At 42.0% G+C, this 26,209-nt stretch overlaps 1 protein-coding gene and 1 long non-coding RNA gene across 2 annotated transcripts; one reads left to right on the top strand and one right to left on the bottom strand.

The window, feature by feature from the left end:
- Positions 1-215: 215 nt before the first annotated feature.
- LOC144701436 (uncharacterized) lies at positions 216-7,149 on the bottom strand. Its single transcript, XM_078573244.1, has 4 exons — positions 7,122-7,149; positions 6,899-7,011; positions 6,554-6,646; positions 216-239 (listed from the first exon to the last, which is right to left on the bottom strand). The coding sequence occupies exons 1-4, from the start codon at positions 7,147-7,149 to the stop codon at positions 216-218; spliced, it is 258 nt and encodes an 85-aa protein (XP_078429370.1).
- Positions 7,150-14,020: 6,871 nt separating this feature from the next.
- Positions 14,021-15,992, top strand: LOC144700427 (uncharacterized). Its single transcript, XR_013580756.1, has 3 exons — positions 14,021-14,203; positions 15,229-15,416; positions 15,586-15,992. It is a non-coding gene; the product is annotated as an uncharacterized LOC144700427 (long non-coding RNA).
- The last annotated feature ends 10,217 nt before the right edge of the window (positions 15,993-26,209 follow it).

Genomic DNA, 26,209 nt, shown 5'->3' with positions numbered 1-26,209 from the left:
TTTTTTCTCTTTCTTTCCCCTCTCCCTCTCTCTCATCTTCTCTTGTTTCTTCTTCCCCCTCTCTCTCCTCTTCTCTCGTTTCTTCTCCCTCCCTCCCTCTCTCTCTCTCTCTCTCTCTCTATTCTCTCCTCTCATCTCTCTCCTCTCGCTCTCATCTCTCTGCAAGTCTTACAATCCTTATACAACGTAGAACCAAGAAACTGTTTTCAATGCAATTATTGTTTGAGCTTGGCTTTGACCTGCTCATGAAAAAAGTAAAAATGAAATTTATGTTTTTTTTCTGCATTGTTTGAGAACACGTGTGAACACAAACATGTGATGAACACAATGATAGACACCAGACGTGGAGTCCCAATGATGGAGCTACACTGATATATGATGAACACAAACATGTTTCTTGAGTAAAAACATTAGTATTCTGTCATATCTGGTCTTTCTTCACATCAAATTACAAAGGTCCCGGAAGAATCGCTTCTTTATTTGGCTTCAAGTGCAAGAAAGTGAACAAGTGGCAGAACTCAATTTACTGAAAGTGGTCCAAGATTTGAAATGCCACGTTAAGTGACATACCTAGGTTTCATAAGAGTTGGGGGTTATTATTTGATCAATGACTAATATTCCACTACATTTTGGATCCACATACTCTGGATCCAATTTTCTTTACTACTATATTTTTTTATTTCTCTTGTATTGTCCCATTATTTTCAGGAATAGAAATTTGAATAAGACGTCTAGAACATGGGTTATGAAACATAAAATTTATCAATTACTCAATTTTTAAGAAAGGCTTGTGTGTTCTTAACACAATTACTGCATAGAAGGATAACCAAGCCACATTGCCGAACTGCCCACAAGGATAATTCAAGTCTCCCAGTTCTACTTTTAATGGTAAAATGTATTTTAAAAATCACTAAATAAGAAGCAAAACATCTTGTTTTTTCTCCCGATGTGAAAGTTGAATTTTTAAGCTAGACAAACCTTTTAATTTCTAGGAATAATTTTAACATAATAACATGACAACATATAATTAAATCATAACATGATATACAAGTGGATTTAGTTTTGATCTTTACATTGGCCTCGTTGGAGAAATGTGTCATGTAAATATATGTGTTTGCAAATGACCCTAAACCTTAATACATGTGCACACATAAGTTATTATTTGAGTAATGATACTTTCATATTAACCTATTCATGAGCTGAAGCTATTGGAACTATCAATAGAAGATGAAATATGTAGCCTTACTAGGCTCCATAATTAGGGTAGATAGATTTCACCTGATTGATTTCATCTCGACCAGATGTTTTGCAATCTATAAATTTTATTGATTTGGCTCCCACGATCATAATCTGATCACATACCACATGATATAATTGATGATCAGATTGTTTGGGTTATAGAGGGGGCATAATTCAATTACATGTCATATCACTGATGGCTAAGGTGATTGCAAATTGGTCACAATATCTGATCACCAATCCATCAGACATTAGTAAGTCCCCAATCACTCCACCTGGAGCCACTATGTTGCCATTTCCGCTTGTCATTTCAGTTACCCTCTCACCCTTCTTTTAAGGTGTTGCTACATTTCCACAATCCTAAAAATGTTTACAGCTATCGGTGACTTCTTAATGTATTGATCATTTTCACTTCCTTAGAAGTTTATCCTTTTTTGTAGCAATTTTTTTTTCGAAAAATCTAGCGTGTTTTTTAAATATTTTCTTAGAATTACATCAAATCTTAAATTTAATTTTACATTAGAAAGTAACCAATTTTTTTAAAACGGTTCCTTAACCTAACCAATTTTTTTAAACGGTTCCTTAAATTTTGAGAATAATTTCATCAATGTTATTGATGACATAAGTTGATTTCCTCCCTGATGACTATTTCATTTTATGTTGAATTACAAGTATAATTTTTTCAAAAGCTCTTGAGTTAAAAAGCTTTTAACAGTAGCAAAAAAACTTTAGTTTTCCTGCCTTTTATTGTTTACTATTCTGATGTGAAAATTTAGATAAACCAATTAATCATAAAATTTTCAATATTTATAAATTTTTTTTCAAAAACTTCATTAAAATTCTTTTGACTTTTGGTAATTTCATTATCCATTGAGTGTTATCTCTTGATGCCCATTTTTATCTTTATTTTTATAGTATAATTGGTTTTTTAAATGTTTTATTGAATCACCTCAACGTTTTCACTTATTTTCACATGTTTAACTATATTCTCTTAATATATTATCTCCGATGAGATAGTAAATGCAAATTCAATTTTATTGGAATAATTTCATGACAGTAATATGATGATATTACTAATATTGATTAATTATTAAACCTTTTTATCTGCATAATAAAGATCACTTTAAAATAAAAATATATAATTTTTTGACACCCCAAATATTCTTTAGTATAACTCTATTCCTAAGCAATGTTACATTTACAATATTATTTTATTATCTAGAGAATCTATATAAAACTATTTCTTCAATTTACATTTTTACTTTTTTAAGGTATTATTTTATTAACTAACTAATTTTTTTTTTTTTGAAAAAATTCATATCATGATGGTACAGCTGTTGTCATTAAAATAAATGGAGCTTATATTATATTTAAAATAGGCCTCATATTAAAATAAATTTATTCCAAAATGATTTTACCGATAATGTTATCTATAATTCCTCCTAAATAAACTAAAAATAATTGTGCTAATATTTTTGTGAATGTGATTTTGAAAATATATGAAAATTAGTCAAAAGTGTTACCCAAGTCAACTTATAATGTGACAAAATTATAGCAAATAAATTCTTCATACAAAAATTGTGGAGATGTCAAATAATGCCGAAACCAATTTCAATATATACAATTAAAACTAAAATATATTATGAGTATTTTATATTAATACAATTTGTTTTACTATCAATGAGTTTTTTGGAATTTACAGAATTTAGGTTTGATCAGAATAAAAAAATGATTAAAAATATTACCCTAATTTTATGTAATATTGGAAAGAGAAACATATAATTTGAAAAATATTATGAAAAATATTTATAGAGTTAAATTCAAACAAAAAGACGAATGCTATTCTTAGAGATTTTTATGGTGCTTACTCTAATGCAAAAAGGACTGGAAATTATAAAAGTGATTTCTAGGCACGAGAAAATCTCTATGAAGCCAGTGCAACAACAGAAACAAGGGCATGATTCATGAACAAGAATAGCTACCAGTTTGGTTTACATTTCATGTTATTTTGAATTATCTCATTTATTATGCACAGACTTCCATGTGTGTGAAATATTAGGAGTTATTCAATAAATAAATACATTATTTTCAAAATCTATGCATCAATTTAAGTTGGGAGGTAAAAATTTCATAAACTTGAGTAAAATTATTACCCCAACTTAGGAAGGTCATATACCCTTGAGCATATATCATCTTTATCTATTTTTCCTATCTTACCTTACAACATTTCACCCCTTGTTTAAAGTGCACACATGAAACCATCACTTTCCTATTATCCCAAATTACTTATGATATGATTTACTCCTATTTTTTGCTCGTCTCCCTTTTTTGATATCATTCATTAACGAGACAAAACATTCCCCCTTCTTATCACACTCTTTGTTTCTCATCTACATCTTCTCAATTTATTTATTTTCTGTTTGAATATCATGGGATGAATAATGCCAAAAGCTTTCCTATTTGATCAACAATTCATTATTTTTATAAATAAGAGTGACCATTTTTGTGTTTTTCATCCTTTTACCATTCCTTAGTTTTTATGTGTGCTGATCATTGTCATCCCTTCTTGGATGAACATTGACAACCCTAAAATTTATGTGATTAAATGTGCATTTAATTGTGTAGTTGACATTCAAGTTATTCAATAAAACATATGTTTTCCTTAATGAAAATAGATGAAATCTATAATAAGAAAGGGTTACATTCTTTTTTTTTTTGGGAAAAATCACGGTGCCGGGTACGTCCAACCCTAGGGTTGTGCCCATAGTCCGATCCAGCCGTGCCCTAGATGCCACCCAGGGGGTTTTTATTTATAAAGTGTAGTGTTTTTCAATGTTTGTGGGCGTGGATCGAGTATATATATCCCAATTACACTCGGATCCCACTCGTCCACGCCCATAGTTAGGGAAAAGAAAAGATACATGAGTGATACCTCGCGGACGCTCGAGGAAGTGTGTTCGTCGTCTGTTCTCTGGAGCGATTCCATGAGGTCATTGTAGCGCTTGGTGGCGCTCTAGTCGGGGTGGTTCTTCGTTGTCGTCATGTGTGCTCGGAGTGGGCGGAGTGACACTCTAGTCGAGGCGGGCGTAGTCCACGCCTCGTACGCCAGCGCTCCAGGCTATCCTCCAATCCCGCGGGCCTGGCGTCACGAGGAGGCGGCGTGTGCAGAGGGAAGGCAAGCCAAGACGATCGAGCCGATGACATCCTCGGGCCATGGGCGGAAGCTCCTGCCAATAATAGAAAAGAGTGGAGTGGGTGCGAGCGTGTACCGCATGGTTGGCGAGGGCATCAGCTGTCTGGTTTCCCTCTCTCTGCTAATGACGAAAGCACGCAATACGCGAGCGACACCGCATGATGTCGTTCCATGCTCGACGTAATCGCCACTGGGAGCATGTGCCTGTACGAAACATATCAACTAATATCTGTGAGTCCGATTCCACGATGATATTATGAAGGTTCCGTTCCTCATAGAGGAGGAGACCATCACGTATCGCCATAGCCTCGGCTACTGTATTAGTTTGTACGCCATAAAAAGAAGAGAAGGCAAGAAGGAGGCTCCCTGTGTGATCGCATGGACGCCTCCGCCCCCTACTGGCCCTGGGTTCCCTTTCGCCTCACCATCCACATTCAATTTGAGAAAGCCTACTGGCGGTGGGAGCCAATAAACTACTCGATACTGGATGCGGGTGGCGAGGGGGGTCACCGGGATGCCAATAGAGCGGAGGAGGTTGCATGCAAGTGGCGATCGGCTGTCTCACGGTGTGAGGAGAGGCTGAATGCGTCGAAGCCACAGCTGAACTCGACGCCTGATGTCCACAGCTCGCATAGGTGTACCTGCAAAATGAGACGAATTTTGCCCTTTCCAAATCTCCCATAGAAGATAAGCTATGGTGATGGGGAGGATGGGGCTCCGTGCAGAGCGAGTCGGCGTGAGGATAAACTTGCCGAAACACTCAAACGGTGTCAAAGGACGAAGACAGTCGGTGATGAGACGCCAGCAGTCCACTGCCGTCTCGCTATGGAAGAAAAGATGATCTATCGTCTCTGTGTGCGGGAGAGTGGGGCAGCAGTGGCAATGCGAACTAAGAGAACAGCCTATCCGAGCCACTCGGTCGTCAGTCGGGAGGCCTCGGTGGAGGAGTCTCCAAAGGAAAAAGGAGACACGTGTATGGATCGCCGGATGCCAAATGCACTGACCCCAGTGCTGTGGGGGAGATTTCACACGGAAATGCTCCCACGAGGAACGACACGTGTATGCTCCATGGGGTGTGAGTGTCCAGATGGCACAATCAGGACTAAGGTCAAGAGGGGTAGTCTGGACCTCGGATAAAGTGGCCAAGGGAAGGCCGTGCTGCTCCCATAGGTGTGGTGTGTTGCTTCTAAGCAACTGGGCCACTGTGAGGCGCACACGGTGTGGTACGAACTGAGGATGAGAAGCGAGCGCCGCATCAGCATGCCAGGTGTCGTACCAAGCGCTAATGTCGCCTCGGCCGATGTGCCAACGGGTCACGTGACTCATCTCAAGCCAGTGGCGCTGCCATGTCTGCCATCGCTTGGTGCCCCGAATATCAAGCTCGCGTCGGGCCCATTCTTTGTATTTAGCTAAGATGAAACTCCCCAATGGGGAGTGGGTGGTACGCATACGCCATACCAGTTTCTTTTGAAGCATGTCTTGGACATCCGAGAGGCGTCTGATACCTAGACCCCCTTCGGGCGTCGGCCGACATACTTTCCCCCAAGAAACCCAATGGTGACGTCGCTCCCCCTCAAAATGACCAGACCATTGGAAGCGTGCACATAGGCGTTCGATAGAGGGAAGAACCGTAAGTGATAGTGAGTGGACCGCCAAAGTGTGTAGCGAGATACTCATGAGGACATGTCGGATTAGTTGGATGTGGCCTCCAGGGGAGAGGAAACGTAGTTTCCATCCCTCCAGTTTCTTCCTTAGCTTGCCTAGCACGACATCAAAATAATGATGACGAGCAGGCCCAAGGAAGATAGGGCATCCAAGGTAGTCGAATGGAAGCTGTCCTCGTGAGTATCGTGTGGAGTGCTAAATGATCCCAGAGCACCTCAAAGTGGTGGACGGGCTCACAATAAAGCTGCTCTTTGAAGCGTTGACGAGTTGGCCGGATGCTTGCTCGTACGCTGTAAGGACACTCATAAATTCCTTGATGGATTTTTTAGATCCATTAAGGAACATGATGGCATCATCAGCAAATAAGGAGTGAGAGATGATCGGGCAACCCCTCTTCGTAAAGTACGGTTGGATGAGGCCTTGGTTGATCGCCCGTGTGAGCGATCGGCTAAAGACCTCCTCCATCAATATAAAGAGGGAGGGTGAGATAGGGTCACCCTGCCTGAGTCCCCGCGTATCCGTGAAAAAGCCGGTGGAATTTCCATCCATCAAGAGGGATAAGTGATTCTCCCTGATGCAAGCATCGACCAGTTCGATGAACGCATCCATGAATCTGAAGCGGTGCAATACTTCGAGGAGGAAGTTCCACTCAACTCGATCAAAGGCTTTCTCCATATCAAGCTTGATGATGACGTTAGAGCCCGGAATATGAGTGTCTATTGACTGGGCTAGCTCATGTACTAGTGTGATGCTGTCATGGATCTGTCGACCCTTGACAAAGCCACACTGTTCTGGCGAGATAAGTCTATCAAGGAAGCGTCCAAGTCGGTTTGTAATGATATTTGATGCAACTTTATAACATACATTACAAAGACTGATCGGACGAAAGTCACGGAAGGAAGTGGGGGTGTCCACTTTCGGAATAAGCGCCAAAAAAGTGGATTTCCAACTCTTTGCGAAGACTTTACGTTGGAACGCTTCCTTGATAGTTAGGACCAAGTCGGTGCCTACCACATCCCAGCACGTCGTATAGAATTCGACAGTGAAGCCATCGGGTCCTGGGGCTTTGTTACGACCCAAGGAGAACACTACCTCTTTGATCTCCGTGCGCGTCGGGGTAGCTAGCAAAAGTGCATTTTCTTGGTTGGTCACTAAGGGGGGATGGAGGTGAGAATATCCTCGCTCATAACAGTGGGCTGCGAGGAGAGGAGGGAGTGATAGTACTCCACGCCTGCACCTGCTAGCTGGATAGGGTCCTGTCCATGCGTCTCGAGGAGGGTCGTATAGTTCGGGTGGGCTCTGTGACGGATCGAGGCGTGAAAGAAATGTGTGTTCCTATCACCCTCTCGCAGCCATTGGATACGCAATTTTTGGAGATAAAAAATCTCATGTCGTCGCATAGCATCCTCCAGCTACTCTCTAAGTCGTAGCGGTCGCTCCCCCATGTCATCTGTCCAGCACTTCTGTAGGTGACGGTCGACATCAACCAATTTCCGTTTAAGCTCCTCTACCGGGGAATGGACGTCTCCAAAGACATGGCGGTTCCACCATTTGAGGTGGAACTTGAGGTTGCGTAGACGGTAACTAAAGTTTTCCATAGGTGAGGTAGAAATGGAACCGTACCAATGACTACGTACATATCTATGGAAATCACTATGCTCCAACCACATGGTTTTGAAGCAGAATGGGGGGCGGTGGATCCGATGGCTCAAATCTGGGAGGAGGAGAATTGGTGTGTGGTCCGAGTAAAGTCTCGAAAGGAGCTCTACCGTGAGAGTGCACTGCATCAATGCGGAGCTATTAGTGAAACAGCGGTCAAGCCGTTTGTATATACGCGCATCCGCTTGGCGTTCATTGCACCAAGTCCACTTCTCCCCGGTGGTAGGTGGTTCCACTAACGAAGTGATGTGAATAAAATCATTGAAGGCTTGCATAGAGCGTAGCCGAGGTGGGCGGCCCCCTTTGCGCTCGCTAATGTCCCGTATGCAGTTGAAATCTCCGGCTATAAACCAAGGGAGTTCAACTAGCTGTGAGTGAGAGTGAATGTGGTGGGCGAGTTCTTCCCAGAGGGCCTCCTGCTCAGTTTGTCTATGCGGACCATACACAATGGTAAGTAGATAAGGCTTTGGGGAGCACAGCATGTCAAAGGTGACGTATTGTGTTCCTTCGGCCAAGAGTGCGATCGAATAATCTCGCTTCCAAAGAAGCCAGAGTTTATTTGATGGATGGCAGTAAGCATGATCCATCCCAAGTTTCCTCGCGATGGTTGGGGACTGATCCGATGTAAGCATCGGCTCGAGTAGCCCCACGATGCCTAATCTATGCCTAGTAATAAGGGTAAGTAGATGGGTTTGGGTGAGAGGGTTACCTATCCCTCTATAGTTCCAAACAAGACTTAGAATCAAAAGTCTATCGGCTCGCGTGACGCACCCGAGATCGGGTGTAGTACGTGCGGCGTGAAGGTGGGGGTGATGCATGTGAACGGCGTCTCGAGCCAGGAGGGGTATCCACATCCGAGTCCTCGGAGACGGAGATATCATCCTTCGCGCCGGTGGAATCCCAACCGCTAGTACTGCTAGCACTGTCCTCCGAGCTAGTGAAAGGGGCTTGACAGTTTGTCAAGCACTCCACTTGTTCAGAAGGAATATACAATGGGTGGAGGGCGGGTGTGGGGGCGAGGGAAGGACGTGAAGGGTGGAGGGGTGAGGAGGGGTGGGGCGGGTGCGGATGGTGAGGGCGGGAGCGGGTGCGGGGGCGGCGGTGGGGATAGCGGGAGTGGGTGCGGGAGGGGAGGGGGCGGGAGCGGGTGCGGGAGGGGAGGGGGCAGGAGCGGGTGCGGGAGGGGTGGTGGGGATGGGTGCGGGGGGTGATGTAGGGGGGCGTGGGGATGGATGCGGGAGCAAGGTGGGACGAAGAAGAGGGGTTGTGTGTGGGAGTGTAGGAGGGATGTGGTGACGGGGAGGATAGCTAGGAGATAGGTGTGGCAGAAGAAGGCGTGGGGAGCGGGGCAGGTGATCGAGGAGGGGTGGTAGATCTGGTGGGGGAAGAGGTGATGCTAGCCTCGGGGGCATCGGGGACCATCAGTAGGACGAAAGAGTTCGAGATACGAATGTCCTCGCTGACCTCCTTACCCTTGCGAGAGGCGGGAACTCTAGTGCGTGGTGGGGATTTGGGGCGCTTCTCAGCACCCTTCCTCACCCACTGGGAAGTAGCGGGGGCAGGCTTAGCCACTAGGGGCTTGGTAGGCCCACTGGGTCGTGGGGGCGGAGGTGGTGCAATGGTGGGCTGCACCGATGTAACCACAGGTCGGGAACCGAGGGGCGGTTTCACGTGTCGCCCTTGGGTGTCGGAGATAGTGGCTGCAATGTAATCATCGTAAGCCAAGGGCGGGAGATATTCCTCCTCCGTGGGGGCAGTCTGCGTCGCCTTTTGGCGATATGTATGGAGGGTATGTCCTAGGACAGTGCAGTGTGTGCAAAACCTCAAGAGGTTTTCGTACACCACAGTCTGACGGATCAGCTCATCTCCATTCTGGATGAGTATCATGCGGTGGAGAGGGGCGAGTAGGTCTATCTCTACACAAACTCGTGCATAGCCAGGATGGCTAAATATTTGGACATCTTTGTCCGCTCGTATGAAAGTGCCGACTGTACTAGCTAGAGATTCTAATGCCGCGGGTGTAAACAAATGTGGTCGCAGGCCAGGAAAGCCTATCCACACCGGGACGGAATGGGGAAAAACATCACGTGAGTTCCCTGACTGCTCGGCCACCCAGCGAAAGGTATGCATCGTGGAGTCCTTGATCGTCCATGTCGTACGGCTCCAGGCCTGTCGAAAGTCATCCTCCAGCTCGAAGCGAATGAGTACACTCCGGTGATTCCGTGCTCCAATGACCACCGATCCAAGGAAGTTGTCAGGTGCTGCGTATACTCTCGTGATGTCATCGATAAGCGGCCGCTTCATCGCAAACCGCCCTATCAGCGTGTAGGCAAACGGCGCTGCCATACGTGTTACCTCCTCCTTGGAGAAGGTAACCAAGCGAACACCCTCTGTGTCAATATAACCCCTAGGGGGGATCGAGTTATCATAAAGAGGGGGAAGAGTAGGCTTTGGGAGTGAGGTAGTGGGCGGTGTACGTGTGACGCCCACCACCCTCGCTGCCCAAGTCATAGTCGGGAGTGATTCTATGCCGTTAGTAGTGGCCTTGGGGGGGGCCTGGTTCAACCAAGGTAGGGGGGACATGGTCTCTCGTATCTGGACGATGTGAAGGTGTGGAGGATGCGGTACTATGTGAAGGGTTACATTCACCTGTATGCAACTTTATATAAAAAATCTGAGTTTAAATTTTGTTTTTATTGAATACACTATAGAAAAGGTACAGATAAGGGATTACGTAAATGATTTTGAAAATAAATCTTATGTTATTTAAGGTAAGTATATTTCAATCTTCTGTCATGAAAAATTTAGGACTGAAATATATGACTACATCTTTAGATAAAACTGAAATCAAGCAGCAACATTCAATGATATTATATTGATAACTTTTACAGAATTTATTGAAGAATCAAAAGAAGAAAAAAAAATTAAATTGAAGACAAAGATCAATATTTTAATTGTGAAATTTTATAAAGATATAGGCTACCTATAAAATCGAATTCTAAAATAATAAAAGTCCAACACTAGAAACAGAAAATAGATAGATATTGGGGGAAATTTCATGATATACGTATCAATGAATTGAAGGTGGTTATTGAGATGATAAACATTGGTGATAAGTTTTTATTTTTTGGATCTTGACTTTGAATGCATAGAAGTGATATCAACTATAAAAATCCTTTTGAGGGCACGACTATTTCGCCCACACATTGGTATTTTTGCAACAATCAATAAGAAAATTGAATAGTGATGTCGGACGTCATCGAAGTCGTGTCCGACGGGTAAATTCACTAAGTGAATGTAACTACGTGATGCAAATGAACCTAGGCGGATGTACGTGCAAGACCCGACTCATGGGATTCGCCAAACTCTGAGCTCCGGAATGGGCGACCGGTGACGGTGACGGTGACCCTTTGACCCTTGTCAGAGCGAACGGAAGAATTCCGGAGGGGCTCGCACATAACGGACGGGCTCGGCCCGTACCTAGGAAGACGCTCGCAAGTAGTTTTCTCAAAATTAACTCTCTCTCACCTAATCTAACCCGAGCGCGGTAGAGTGCAGCCGAAAATATACAAGAAGACGCAATATAACTGACGAGCAAGATGAACGATGTACCTTGTAGGCGATATCGATCGTCATCGGCGTCTTTGTCCGGGCAAGGGCCGAGGTGGGTAGGCGTGGTAAAGGCATGTCGGAAGGTAGCATGATAAACCTCGACCAGCAGTTGTGACGCGGCGTAGGAACAAGATAATGAGGTCGAAGTTGAAGAGTGAGCAATGGCGGCAAGAGGGCTCAAGGAACTGGCTGAGTCCAGCAGGCGTGCTCTTGCGATGGATTGACAGGGAAGGGACCAGGTGGCAGCAGCGAGTGGCGACAGAAGCTCCCCAACACAGTGTTACAAAGGATGTATTACAGTAGGTCGGTGGGCCTTGGAGCAAACGCCAAGACACGATTAGAGAGGCGACAGCCGCGTCTGAGCGATGACTCCGAACGATATCCGTACGACGTTGACTACTGGTGGTGAAGAACGGGCAAGGAATGCGTCTCCGGATTCAGGTTGACGGCATGCGGCTATGCGGCTTCATGAACACACGCTTTGACTAAGCAACAACGCCAACAAGGGGGGGTCACATTATATAGCGGTGGAAGTAGAGCTAGCAACCCACGGTCAACTCTCGAGGGTGCACCAACAAGACCCTAGTCAGTGTTCCCACTGGCAAACAGGGCTGCCGAGGGATCCTGGCTGTTACTGGGTAAACACGGGTGTGCACAAAGTGGTTCCACAAACGGTTGCAGACAGGCAGACGGTCAAGGCGCAGGAGAGTTCCGGTCGGTCGTGAATCCATTCGTGTTGTCCGATCGTGAGACTTGGCGGGGTTGCGACGTAGATGATTCAGCATTGAACCACGTCGAGTGTATTTGATTCCCGCACACGACCATGAATGGTTTGTTCGAACGCGCAGAGGTCCGCCTGGTCCAGCAGTACGACTTCACGACGCGTACACACTAGATGGCACTGGCGACGTTGGGTGCATAGGAAGAGAGTGTTTGACCTTTCCTCTTTCCTCTTCTCCTCCTTTCCTTCTTCCTCCTCCTTTCCTTCTTCTTCCTCCTTTCTTCTCATGGTGAGATCTGAACGACAAATGGTAACTGCCACAAAATGAAATCCAGATCTAAAAGAGAACGTGGGGGCCATCATGGCCTTATATAGGGCCATGATGGGCCCCTTACAAAGGGTCCAACAAGGGGAGTTCAATAAGGGATCCTCCCTTTTAAAACACAACTAAATGACATAAGAAATGAAATGACGTGAAAAATGAAAATGACGACGAAAACTGATACTGATGAAGATGCAAAACATAACGATGCGCTTGCTGATGTGCTCTCTCCGAGGTATTTAAACCCGGGCGTCTTCACGGTCGCTTTGGTGTGCCGGTCGGGCTAGACTCGGACCGGTGGTGATGCTGATGACGACGATGATGGCTCCGCTGATGACTCGTTGGCGTCGTCTTGATGCTCTCTATCAAATAGCCAAAAAATAAAGTGCAAAATAAATCCACAAAATCATCCATTTTGACCTTAGAAGCAGCAGAAGCGCCCTTCCTGGCCAACTATGTTGGGAAAATATCAGAGAAGAATTTCCTGATGATTTTTAAAGGCATTAGTACTATCTGATGACCAACTAGGGTTTGATAGTTGACCATACCCTAAGTCATCATAAGAGTGTTAAGTGGATGATGGACTGTACGTACTCGGTAACCAATGATGGACATGTTCCATGAGTGAGTTGATACACACTCTTTTCTATCTTCTAGAGTGATAACTTGCAAATTAACAAGATTAATTAATGAATTTTATATTATATTTATGTGTTTTAATGACTATATTTCCATGTTATCATATTAAAATAAAGATAGATCATTTAACCTTTCATTTTATTATTAATTCTGATTTTTTATAATTTTTTATGGAATTTAACTTCATTTCAGTGAAGAAATATTTTTTACAGGGTTTTAAATACTTGGCTAAAGGTTGGTAAGTGTTTCCATGATTTTTCTGGAATTTTCCATATTTGTATATAATTTTTTGACCATTATATAGCCAAGAAATGATTTTTACATATTTAAATAACACATATATTATTTATTTGGCATTTATAATATATTTAAATATTTACTAAGGAGTATCCACGTCATTCGCCCGGGCGAATAAATGGATATATTTATTTAAATAAGAATAAAGAGAGAGAGAGAATGAGTGGTTATTATTATATAATAAATAGAGAGAAGAGAGAGAGAAGAATAGTCAACATAAGCGGCTATGATTTAAAATATATAAAAGAGAGAAGAGAGAGAGAAGAATAGTCAAAATAAGTGGCTATGATTTAAAATATTTAAAGAGAGAAGAGAGAGAAGAATAGCGGCTTATAATTTAAAATAAAAGAGAGAAGAATGGTCAAAGATTACGGCTAAGAGAATAAAAATATATATATATATTTTTTAAAAAGACCTTTTGTCCTTTTCTTTTGTTTTTATTATTTCAGGGTGACGTGGAGAATTCCTAGCCGTTCAAATGACGAAATCACTTGCCAATGATTGCGGGCGGACGACGCGCACAACAACGTGTCAGGGCGTGATCCGAGAAAGCGGAAAACGAGAAATAATCAAAACGCGCCATTTTCAAGCTTATTGGAGGAGAGATAAATAAATCCAACGGCTCAGATTTTTTCTCACTAAAACCTTGATATCTTGAGATCTACATGTCCGATTGGGCTGAAATTTTGAGGGTAGGTTCATCTTTTCCCCCTCTACAATCCAGACGGTTGGATCTTTAAATGGAGGTCTGGAAAAGGGCGAAAATCACTTTTGGAGGCTCTCCCCAAGCAATTGGCCAGGAAGGACACAGGAGGCATTCTGGAAGTCGTCAGATCTGGATCTCTTTATCAAATTTGTAAGTTTCTGAATTATATTTGATCATCTTCTAGAACGATTCGAAAACGCCTTGGCATGGGCGAAATGTACATGCCCTAGATTCATGTTTTGAATGCATCAGCACTTCTTTTTGATTTGGATTCGAGATCTGACTTTTGATAATTAATTCTTAATCATTTTAGGACATTTTTGCTTCATTACATTTTTAATTTAGGGTCGAAATTGGGGCTTTCCCCAATTTCTTCACTTTCTCTCTAGGTTAATTTGATTTGTTTCTCTCTCTAGATTTCGGTTTTTATTGTTTAGGAATTTAATTTAATATATAAAAACCCAAAAATAAAATTTGAACCGAAAATTCATCCATTTTGAACTCCAATTCAAAAATCACTTTCTTGATTATTAAATTCCCAATTTTAATTCTGAAAATTATTATAAATTTTATTAAATTGGGAAATTAATAATTTATATTTTTATGAGCTTAAAATAATAATAATATTCTTATCTGGAATTATCTGACCGAAATCAAAATTAAGTTTTACTTAATTTTGATTATTTTAAGAATATTATTTAATATTAATTGAATTAAATATTGCAAAATTCAAAATTACTTGACTTGATTCATAAAAATTGTTTGAAAATTCTGAATTGTTGCCTCCTTGCGGATCGACCCCTTGGTTGCTCTATATTCTTATTTAGTAATTAAGGGAATTATAAATTTATTGCATAAGTCTAAAAAGCGCAACGACCACGTAATTTTACGTGATTTTTCGGCTTATCATAGAGCACGAGGTGTAGGTTGGCAACCCACATGTTGGAGACTCAACCTATTCATTGGGTTAAATTGTTCCAACATTAATCAATCTATATGATGATATAATTGATTAATTTTGAAGGCCAATAAAGCTTATTGGACATTGGAGTCATTAGCTAGGTTGATACATGGCCCTGCGGGTCACACACAAATGGTCTTTTGGACGTCGTGTGATATACTTTTGGACGTTGTAAGTTTGAGGGACTTCCCCTTCTTCTTCCTTCACCCCACAGCTCCACTCCACTCCTGATGTGATCGAGATGGCATAACAATGATGATGGAGGTTTGACAAAGCTCTTCAAGTTGAAGTATGAGATTTGATGTGCCGAGGATCGGATGGATCTCTAAAAGCTACACACATAAGCAGCTCCACATGACTCACTTAAGGATCAAAGGAGTCACGGATGTGATCTATGCCGAGGTTACTTTTTAAAATATTTTGTTGATATCATTACGATTTTGTTTAAGTATTTCGATGCGAATTATTCTAAGTTGTTCATCCAGATCAAGGCCTCCAATACCCAATAATCCCTTCTCCATGGAAGTGCAATCTGATTTGTCAATAATGTTATGTTTATTTTCTTTGCCAGAAAACACAAACCCCTTAGGGGTTCTTGGACCTTGCTCAAGCAGGAGCCCTTATGGGATGCACTCATGCAAGAGGTCTCCTCCAATTTGAGAAAATGCTAGAATGGGATGTCATCACTGGAACAACAACATTGACTACTAGAAAGCCCTAAAATTTCCACCCGATCTCACAACAAGCTCTGATACCAATTGATTTATCTAGGAGCATACATGTAGCTTCCATGACGATGTTATAAGGCCACCTACGCTCTAGGATCTTCTATGATGTAGAATGGCTCTTGCAAGCATGTGACTCCCTCTATGGATAAGCGACATCAAAGACTAGGTAAGCATATCAAAAAACAAGATGTTGGGAGACCTTACATGTTCTCCATTAATAGGGGACATACCATAATGCCCCTTAACACATTAACCCTACTGTGTAATCTTCTACCATGGAAAAGAAGGTGATAACCTTATACATTACTAGTTAACAAGGTCAACATTTTAGTATAGAACATCAAAACGAGAATCCTACACGGGAATATTTAAATTCCTGAAAGAGTGTAAAATGTTTTTTTTTCATGTTGGTGTGAAATAAATCCTCTTGGGCTCTCATGGCCACACTCTGCCTCGCAGTAGGTGGTGTGCTGGGCCCGTCTAGGTGTACTGGCTGGTTGGAATACCTCCACATTGGTTCAACAATGTCAGCTCCTACTGTGGGTCCATGCCTTCAATTATTTTTTATTTTTGGGCATTAAAAATCATTAAGTTCATAATGTATTATTATACCTTAGAAATTTAATATGTCTTAATTTATAATTCAGACATATACAAGAAAGGCATTTTTAATGAAATTTTATCAATCGTTTTCTGATGTCCATCTTCTTTAAAATCATGCATCCTGAAATTAATAAATAAGATAGAAAAAGGATTAGTTTAAAGAGATCCACCTATGTTTTTTGCTTCTTTGTCATTCAGCTTACTGAAAGAATTTACTCAATAAATGGGGTTAATTTCAAATGTTTCAACCTTGAGAAAGGTGAAACATGAATAGAATTTTATATAATTAACCTTTAATTACCATAAAAATAGGACTTTGTGGAATGGAATGGTAATGGTAACGATATCATAAAATAATGAAATCATGAATCAAAATCATGATAATTTAAGCATATAATATGGCAAAAGATGATATAAATGAATGCACAAGGTGAAAGTTATCACTTGAAGACCACATAATATCCATCAGCATTATACACAATGAGAAGTAGGCTTCACTCATGGAAATTAGCTTTTCTCAGTATAAAAAAGGTTATTTCACTCATTCCTAGATCCTAGAGTCTTACCTTTTTTACAGAGTATTTATACTAAACATGCGACTGATACTTTTTAACACTTCATGTGCACATCTTATTTTATTTCAAGGTGAATGGAAAACCTAAGGAGAATATAACATGCATTTCTGAGGGACTAAAAATGATTAAGTTGGGGTACTTGATAGTCACAAATAAAATAGTATTTCAACTATAGTTTCAGAACTATTTTTACAATTATTTTTACTAATATTTTTTCTCTAAGAGAGCGACTGGCCTATACAAACAAAACCTTTCTGCAATCAATACAGCTACTTTTGTGTAAAATGACAATACACATGGAATCACGCAAATTTGTGGAACAAAGAGGCCCATTCATTTTTACACTTTTTAAGTCCATAATGCAAAATTTTAATGGCCACAACATTTGAAGCATAGAGTTTCATGCAATGATTAGCACTTTACACAAAACACGAGGGCACTGATAACACACTAATTATTATATTAATATCATTTGTTTCCAAATTTGTTTCTGAAAAAAATGATTATATTGTCTTCTGAGTTTTTGGTATTTGAATGAAATTTTCTGACATCACGTTCCTAAAGAAAATAATTTTCTTACTTGAAATATATATTTCTAGAAATTTCTGACATTATATTTTACGAAATATATTTTTAAAGTCAGAATAAGTGTCCTACATATTTTTATGAATTAATTATATTTTATAGAATAATTTATCTGGTATTATAATTTTTTTGGTCTCCAAAAGTTTCACACATGAATGTAATGGGAGAGAGAAAATCAGATTGATAAGAGTGATTGGGCATCAAATCACAATATCTACAGTCTAAATGTGTTTGGGCTGAAAATTTGAGGGTAGTTTTGTCTTGCGCTTCTATCCTTCCATACCCTCTGATCTATAAATAAATCCCTCTATCCATGTTAAAGTTATAGTGGACATTCTTCTATTATTGGAGGTCGAGTGAAAGAAAGTGATTTTAAGTCCATCCATTGAAGTACGAAGGAGAAAAAAGAAGTGGAAGGGCTCTCATGGTAGAACATAAGGGGTCTAAGGGAAGTCTTCTTGTGCTTAATTCGTCATCTTCTTCTTGACATCATCCACCTATTCACATCCATCCATTCACATATACCCATCCACATTAATCTCATCCATAACATCCATATACATCCTTCATATCTATTTTATCCATCATCATCACTTGATGTACCCACTTGTTCCAGTCATTTTATATACATGAATTATTCTATATGTCTGCATGAAATCATGAAGACATACACATCTTAAGGCCATTTTTTACCATTACTTTACTGTTATTATCTTCATTTTATGTTAAATCCCATCTCACACATTAAATGTGTCATTTTGTTGAAAAGACACCTTTTAATGTATATTTTTAATGGCTTGAATTATACTCTCCAATAGTTACTCTACAATTTTGCAGGGCTTTATAGAAATAAATGAATTAAAATAAAGAAGATAAATGAGAATACTAATTAAAGCAAAACAAAAATGGTTTTAACAGCCAAGGGAGCCAACCAAGTCGGGCGCATCGCACAAATTGCGTGCAGCCAGCAAGCCCCAAGCACTTTTGCTTGCAACGACACTTATGGATAGACAAAATTGTAAGATTCAACATATTATAACCATTTTTCATGTCTCGCATTCAATTTATTTTGGGAATTCAAATATTTAAGAGCCTCATGGTCAGAGTATAGGACAAATTCTTGTGACAAAAGATAGTGATGCCAACGTTTAAGGATTTGAACTAGTGCATAGAGTTATTTTTCATAAGTGGATTACTTCAGTTTAGCATCATTTAACTTCTCACTATGGAGGGCAATAGGATGACCCTCTTGATTTAAGACACCACAAATACCAATTTCGAATGGGTCACATGCAATTTCAAAAACCTTAGAAAAATCGGGTAATTTAAGGATGCAATTTCAGTTTAGCATCTTGATTTCAATGATTTCAAAGGATCTTTGGGCATCATCTGTCCAGAGAAAATTTCCTTTCCATAAACAACTTGTAATTGGAGCTATAGTGGAACCAAATCTCTCACCAATTGTCAAGGAGCTCCAAGTTACAAGCAACAAGGCTTGGCAGAAGGGAGCCCTCAGTAAAGGCCCATTAAAGGGCCCACATTCAGCACAAAGTTGAATGGTGACCTGCACAACACAATGAGTAGCTTTATTTAATCCATCAATTAAACATTTACTACATTTGTATAGATAAAATATTTTTGGTTTCCTTGATATGGGATTAATCTTTCTTTGTTTTCCAAAGCGCAAGCAGGCTGGGCTTACAGGGCCAAGTGCAAATCCCGCGTCATAGCAGGCTTATTTTTATTTGTCAATATAATATTAACCATCTGATGTTCTTAAGGAATATTGATTGTGACATTTAATGAATAAAAGTTTATAATGTTTTTCCTCTTCTCATATGTTGCTGATGAGGATTGTGGGGCCAGACAATCGATGAATCAAGAAGACAATTTCTGGTCGAGGGGGAATGCCACAAATGGCCAAGGAGGACCCCTAGTGCTGGTCTGCACAATCCACAACCATTGAAGCTCATTTGGGATCCTTAAGAAAAGGGTCTATGTGATGGAAATATATGTGGCCGGCAAGCCAATCACACATTCCACATCTCGTTCCATGTTCATTAATAGAACATATTCATTATAGTGCACATGTGATGCGTATAATGAAGTCCATGAATACATGATCGGACTTAGTGAATTATGATGAGATCGTAATACGGAGATCACTAGTCTCGAAGCATGTGTTCTAAACATTCCTATTCAAAGGATACGAGATAAGGGCATCGAAGTATCCGGATAGAATAGCACAATCTAGCCTCACTCATATGATGAGTATGGCCGGTCCCGTAGCATTAGTGTGGAGAGACTAAGGATAGTTAGTGGGTGTTCTTTAGTGGAAAGAGTTCACTGAATTGATCCGTATGAATCCCTGAATGGTATTATACCGAATTGTCAATTAGGTTGATTCACATCATGGTTGTGTATGTGGTTCTTAGACATGATACACCAAAGACGTCTTGTGGACGGACGGTTGTACTTTGACTATGGCCAATGAGTCTCTAATCATGGGATTCTAAATGCTCTTAGTTCGGGTACATCAAGAAGTTCGTGAAGACAATTGAGTGGTCAAGATGGGATCGTCCACCCTCAGTATAAGAGGTGACAGCTCAAGGAAGATGATGCGATGAAGTCTTTGGCCAAGGCAGTGAAATATCAGAGAAGAGTTCTCCGATGATTTTCGAATGCAGCAATACTAACTTGGATGATCTATTAGGGTTTGACAGTTGACTATACCTTAAGTCGGCCAAGGAGCGTCAAGTGGATGAGGGATTGTACATACATGGTAACCGATGACGAACAGTTTCCATGAGTGAGTCGATACACACTCTTTGTATCTTCTATGACACGAGGTGTAGCTTGACACCCCACAAGTAGGAGTCTCGACCTATCGACTGGGTTAAATCGATCCGACATTAATTAATCTATATGATGATATAGTTAATTAATTTGGAAGGCCAATAAAGGTTATTAGGCCGCTGGAGTCGTTAACTAGACTGATACATGGACCTAGAGGGTCACACGCAAATGGTATTTTTGACGTTGGAAGATTGATGTGAAACGGCGACGGCCGGGATCGATCGACGCGTTTCACGTCACAGGATTATGATGCGAATGTATGGGATGTAAGCCGAATGATGAGAAAATATGAATGAGCAGATAAGGACTTGACGGATAGCGACGTCGGCCATTCCGATCAACGAGAGAGGAGTGATCCTAAGATCAAACTCCCAATGACCCGCTGGACCTACTAGACGTCTACTAAGTGAGGGGCGTCTAACAACCCTGGAGCGTTCGGCGTCCAAGTCAGATGACAGTCCGTCTACCACAAGAATCCCTACGCTCGACAAGGTGGCTAGTCCTATCCGATGATGTTCGAGAATATCGCGGTAGCGGACGCGATAGGGGAAGACGAGACTATCGAAGATAATAATACTGGAGTTTATGGAGGTGAGACGAGACTGACCTTTGTATCACTTAGTCCAAGGCGTCCAAGTCGTCGAGCGGATGCTTAGTGTCGGATCGTGCGGGCGAGTGTCGTTGACGAGGATGAAACCGGGTGTGGACGGTGCGGTCGTAACTACCAGCAGAGAGCTGAGTCCACGGGTGGCGTGTAGCAAGAGTCAGAGCAGAGGGCGCACAAGGCGCGCGCTTGGCTGGCGCATGGCGCAGCCGTGTGGGCGGGCAAGACAACGAACCAAGTATCGTGGGAATAATCGTGTGGGTGGGGCAGAAAACCAAGAAATTGGTTATGGCGTAGAGGGTGGGAGTTAAGAAATCAAGAAAGATGAGGGCGATGGGACGGCGAAGGGGAAGACGAAGGGGAATCAAGGTGATATGGTGAGACCAAGAAATCAAGAAATCATGTAATCAAGAAATCAAGAATTCAAGAAATCAAGAGGAAAGAAAGGTGGACGATCAAGAAAGGCAAGAGGAGGCGGTTGGGAATCAAGAAACGATGGGGAAAGGAGGGCGGACGATCAAGAAAGGCAAGAGGAGGCGGTTGGGAATCAAGAAACGATGGGGAAAGGAGGGTGGGCGATCAAGAAAGGCAAGAGGAGGCGGTTGGGAATCAAGAAACGAAGGGGAAAGGAGGGTGGGCGATCAAGAAGGCAAGAGGAGGCGGTTGGGAATCAAGAAACGAAGGGAAATGGATCAAGAACGTGGTAGGAGGGATCAAGAACGCGATGGGAAGGGGAATGGATGGTGGAGGTGGGAAAAGGTACCAAGAAATGGCTTTCTTGAACTGTAACAACCAAGAACCCTCCAAGAAAGAGGAGTTCTTGATGGATCTGGGGTGTGCTCCCTCGGCGGAGCAGATTTCCCCGGTTGATGGCGTGTCGGCGATGCTTCTTGAATCTCCCAAGACCCCCGGAGTAATCTCGACGAAGGCCTCTTTTGATTCTTGATGGCGGCGGCTTCTTGAAACTCTTTCCTCGCACTGGAGTGATCTCGACGGTGCGCTTTAACACGTCTCCCTCGGAGTGATCTCGACGGGAGAGACGTGGGCTCTACCCACGGAGTGATCTCGACGTGGGGTGGGGCTAGCCAAACCCCCTACACTACTCTCTACGATAAAGGGGAGACGAATTGTGAATAAAATTTTCAACAATGACTCCCAAGGTGTTCCTTGGGCATGCCATCCCCTTATATAGTGACGATGGGTGCCAAGTGAACGTGGGAGAGGACGAACCGTCGCGAGACGTGGTTCGGCCTCTCCTTACAAATTCAAAATACAAACATAAAAAGTAAAAACGATGAGGACGGGGCCCAACAACATTGGCCCAGTCCACGAATCTGAAAATACAAACACACATGAAAATGAGCATAAGTAAAAAGATAAAAGTTCTTATGCGAGGTACTTAAACCCCAGGTGGCGAGCGTCGGCGCGAGCTGCTCGGCGTGGCTGACGATGTCCCGTCGCGTCATCCTCGAGATGGTCCTCCATCAAAGATATACTTAAGTTTTGGGGTGTTTTATGGAAAATACCCACTTAGTATAAATAGGGGAAGGCCCTGAAAAAAATTCACCCAGGCCAGAATTGTACAGGGGCATTTCCCCTTCTTCTCCCATCTCCCAACACCCCCTCTCCCTCCCCGATTTGATCAAGATGACGTAACGACGCCGACGGAGAAAGAACGGGACTCGTTAACGAGGAGGAGGAGATCCAACGTGCTGAGGACTGTGTAGATACGTCAAGAGGCTGCACACGTGAGCAGCTTGACTCGGCTCACTCCAGGATCCAAGAAATCATGGATGCAATCTGTGAAAAGGCACTTCGTTTAATGGTTTTTGTTGATGTCGTTCGATTCGTTCAAGTCTTCCGCTGTGAATTGTTTTCATTTATTCATCCATGTCAAGGCCTCTAGATCCCAACACTATGGCCCCTAATTGTCTTTTAAATCCAGATCCAAGGTAGAGAGATGAGACCCTTCTGGTGGTAGGACGAGGTAAGGGAGAGATGTGACACCTCATTGACGGCTCCACACACATAGGACAATGCCCGAGTCCTAGAGCCCTTTGGATTCATGACATCGTAGAGGAAGGTGGGAAGAGATGCACATCAATGCTCCAGAGCGGTGATTGACATTCCCATTATTTAAAAATATATATTAAATATAAAAACTATATAAAATATACTTTGCTACTATATGATATTCCCTAACTATATATAAATAATCTAATTGATTCCATGGCACTACTCATCCTCTCTCTCTCTTCTCTTCTTATTCTTTTTCCCCTCTACCTAAGTTCTTCTACAATTAAACAAAAAATATTATCTCTGTCTCTATTAATATGTTATTCCAAATATGTATATATCTGTGTATATATATTCATCAATATATATCTAATTAAATAATACCTTCTTAATCATATCATAGTCCTTATACATTCATCTTTTTTACTATCTCATATTCCATTAAAAAGATAACCATATTCACTAGTTACCTAAATCTCGTATCCCTTTACTTACTGTATATATATCTCTTCTACCTTACATATAACCTGGTAATAAATCCATGATCATCCACGTTCATCTCATCCATAATATCCATACACATTATTCATCTCTATTTTATCCATTATCGTCACTTGACGTACCAACTTATTCCACTCATTTATATAGATTAATTATCCCACATCTGTACATCAATTATCATCTTTCTCATTTCAACATATTCTTAATTTATAAGTTACCATTCATCATCTCCTAATCGCCATATAAAATGGGAATAGATCCTTAATATTTGATCCCTATGGAGATTACCCTTGTTAATGACTAGCTATCCACATACTTTTACGAGGTAAGGTTTATGATTCTTTGTCGAGTTAATCAAATAAAAATGAACAATTAGAACCTTAAATTTGAGTTCATCAGGGATTTATTGGAATGCTTATTTAAACATAGAGTTTGATCCCAAATGAGAAAAACCTGAAGCTTCTACACCATGTTGATGGTCCATAATGAAGGGACAGAATAATTCACTATGTTATTTAATATTCCATAATGAGTTTTGGAATTAAAGGTCAAGGTTAGTTCAGGTTTTACCTCTTTTATCCATCAGTGGGCTTGGATCAATAAATAAACGCCTGCATAAAGGTAGAAAGACACCCTTAGATTTTGTTCGTAATTATGATTTATGGAGTTATTTGTCCATTCAAAGTATTGTTTGGATCCGTCCAGTTTTGAGAGCAAAGGATTGAAGGATTCATGTCATTATCAAGACTAAGGAAGAGAAAACATCAGTCCACCCATTTGGCATGTGACAATAAGGCTAGTATAATCTTTATCTTCCTTAGCCTCACGTCTCCATCCATTTTCCTAGGTTATAGTTGTCAGGGATAGCCTGAGTTTTCATCCCACCATCAACATACTGCTCGTTGGCGCTTGATAACATGCAAATAAACATGATAATTCATGTTTATTTCATGTACTTTAGAGCATAATTAAGCTAAATTTATGCATGTTATCATGAAATATACGTAATTTTCACCAAAAATACATATGTCCACTAAATAATTATTATTGCATTAAAGTCAGTATATTTTGATGTTCTAATGATATAAATGGTATTATTTCAAAAAAAAATTAACTTGGTGAAAATGCATCCAAAAATGAGTTTTAGATAAGGTATATTTAATTTTTTATTTAAGGGAATTTTATGGATTATATTTGATATTCTTTCAAAGTATTTTTTAGGTTAAAAATGGCAACATCGAGGCCTAGTGAGGAGGGATGATATGGAACAAATGGTGGCTCCCTTTTCTTATGGAACAAGTCAAATTAGATCCCTACAAGGACGGATGATGTGGCATGCTCTGGTGGCTCCCTATACTGGTGGAATTACTCAAACATACGAATGGCTAGAAATGCTCAAAATTCAAAAGGCCACAACTGCTGATCCCATGGGTAATTTTGGATCAAATGGCCATCACTTATTTCTCTTTACGTGACCTATGGTTGAGCCTATACATAAATCACAAAATTAGGCTCTTCTTATACTTCATTTTGCCTTTCTCCATGTGGGAGACCTTGTAAAACAAAGGTTGATGGCGAGGACGCCAATGCATCAGCCCGGGACACGTCACCGCAGGCAGTCGGGGTCAACACAGACGTTACGGATCCAAAGATGAAGTCAACAGAAGTCAACCCACCTCGGTCAACAGGAGTCAACGAAGAAGTCAACACGCCACAACCGTCGTCCGCCACGTCACCACCCGCGCACGTCACCACCCGCGCACGTCTCCACGCGCGTCATGACACGACGCCAAAGGCAGATCCACAACTGCCCTTTAGCGTGACGTGATGCACATTTTCCCTTGCGTGTCTTATTTTCTAGTTATTTTCTCTTTCCTCCAAGGCCTATATAAGGTCATTTGTCATTAGGCAATCATAATTCAAGAATTGAGTTTTCTTTCTAACTCTTCTTGGAGGATTGCCCTACCCCTCATCTTGCCCTACCCCCCCCCGCCGTCGCCGCCGCAGTCGTCATCCCCGTCGTCGCCGCCACCGCCACCGCCGCCGCTGCAGCCGCCGTCGTCATCACCGCCGCGCGCAGCCGCGCGGCCACACGCCGCGATCGCACGCCACCGCGTGCCCTCCCGCCGCGCGCCGTGCGCCTCAGACGCCATGTCGCGTGCGGCGCTGCGCGCCGCCGGGCGGCGCCTCAAGCCGCGCGCTGCTCCGTGCTGCTCCGTGCGCTCGCGCACCCTTCGCAGCTGGAGTTCGCCGCGCCACCCGGCGTCCCGCTTCATAACGCGTCAACCAGGGCGGACAATGCCCGAGCGCCCGTTCTAGTATCACGCCGCCGCCGCCACGAGCAGAATTACCTGCAGCCTCTACACGCACTCACGGTGCTGAGGTATACCTGAACCCTGTGGTGTCGGCGTGTTCTCCGCTCAGTATTTTCTCGGAGGTTTCACCCGTCCAGAATTAGACTTGGATTTCCTCTTCTTCTCTCCTTTTCTCGAGTGTTTCTTCGCGACGTGAATTCGAGGTATTGATTTCGGTGCTTAGGCATCGTCGCGGTGGGGGAAGACAGTACTCCCGCCCTCGATAAGGGTCGGAGCTGCACCACCAGATTTCATCGGTTTTAAGTCCGAGAATCGACCGTGATTTCTGTGGATTGTTTTATCCCTTAACCCATTCCTACCCATAGCCTCGTCATCCGCCCTAAATCGTCCATCCCATAGTCGTCCTACGTCA

This window comes from Wolffia australiana, chromosome 3 (genome assembly GCF_029677425.1).
Source record: "Wolffia australiana isolate 7733 chromosome 3, ASM2967742v1".
Lineage (NCBI taxonomy): Eukaryota > Viridiplantae > Streptophyta > Magnoliopsida > Alismatales > Araceae > Wolffia > Wolffia australiana.
This window is presented reverse-complemented; position numbering and strand designations above follow the sequence as displayed.

Bases quoted from the DNA above. Each gene is read 5' to 3' on its own strand.
- LOC144701436 (XM_078573244.1), bottom strand. From the start codon at position 7,149: ATGGCTTCACTGTCGAATTCTATACGAC. The intron at 6,647-6,898 runs ATCTCGCCAGAA...TTATCCCTCTTG, and splicing joins GACGCTTCCTTGATAGACTT to ATGGATGGAAATTCCACCGG. The intron at 240-6,553 runs GTCTTTAGCCGA...TTTCATGAGCAG, and splicing joins TCTTTATATTGATGGAGGAG to GTCAAAGCCAAGCTCAAACA.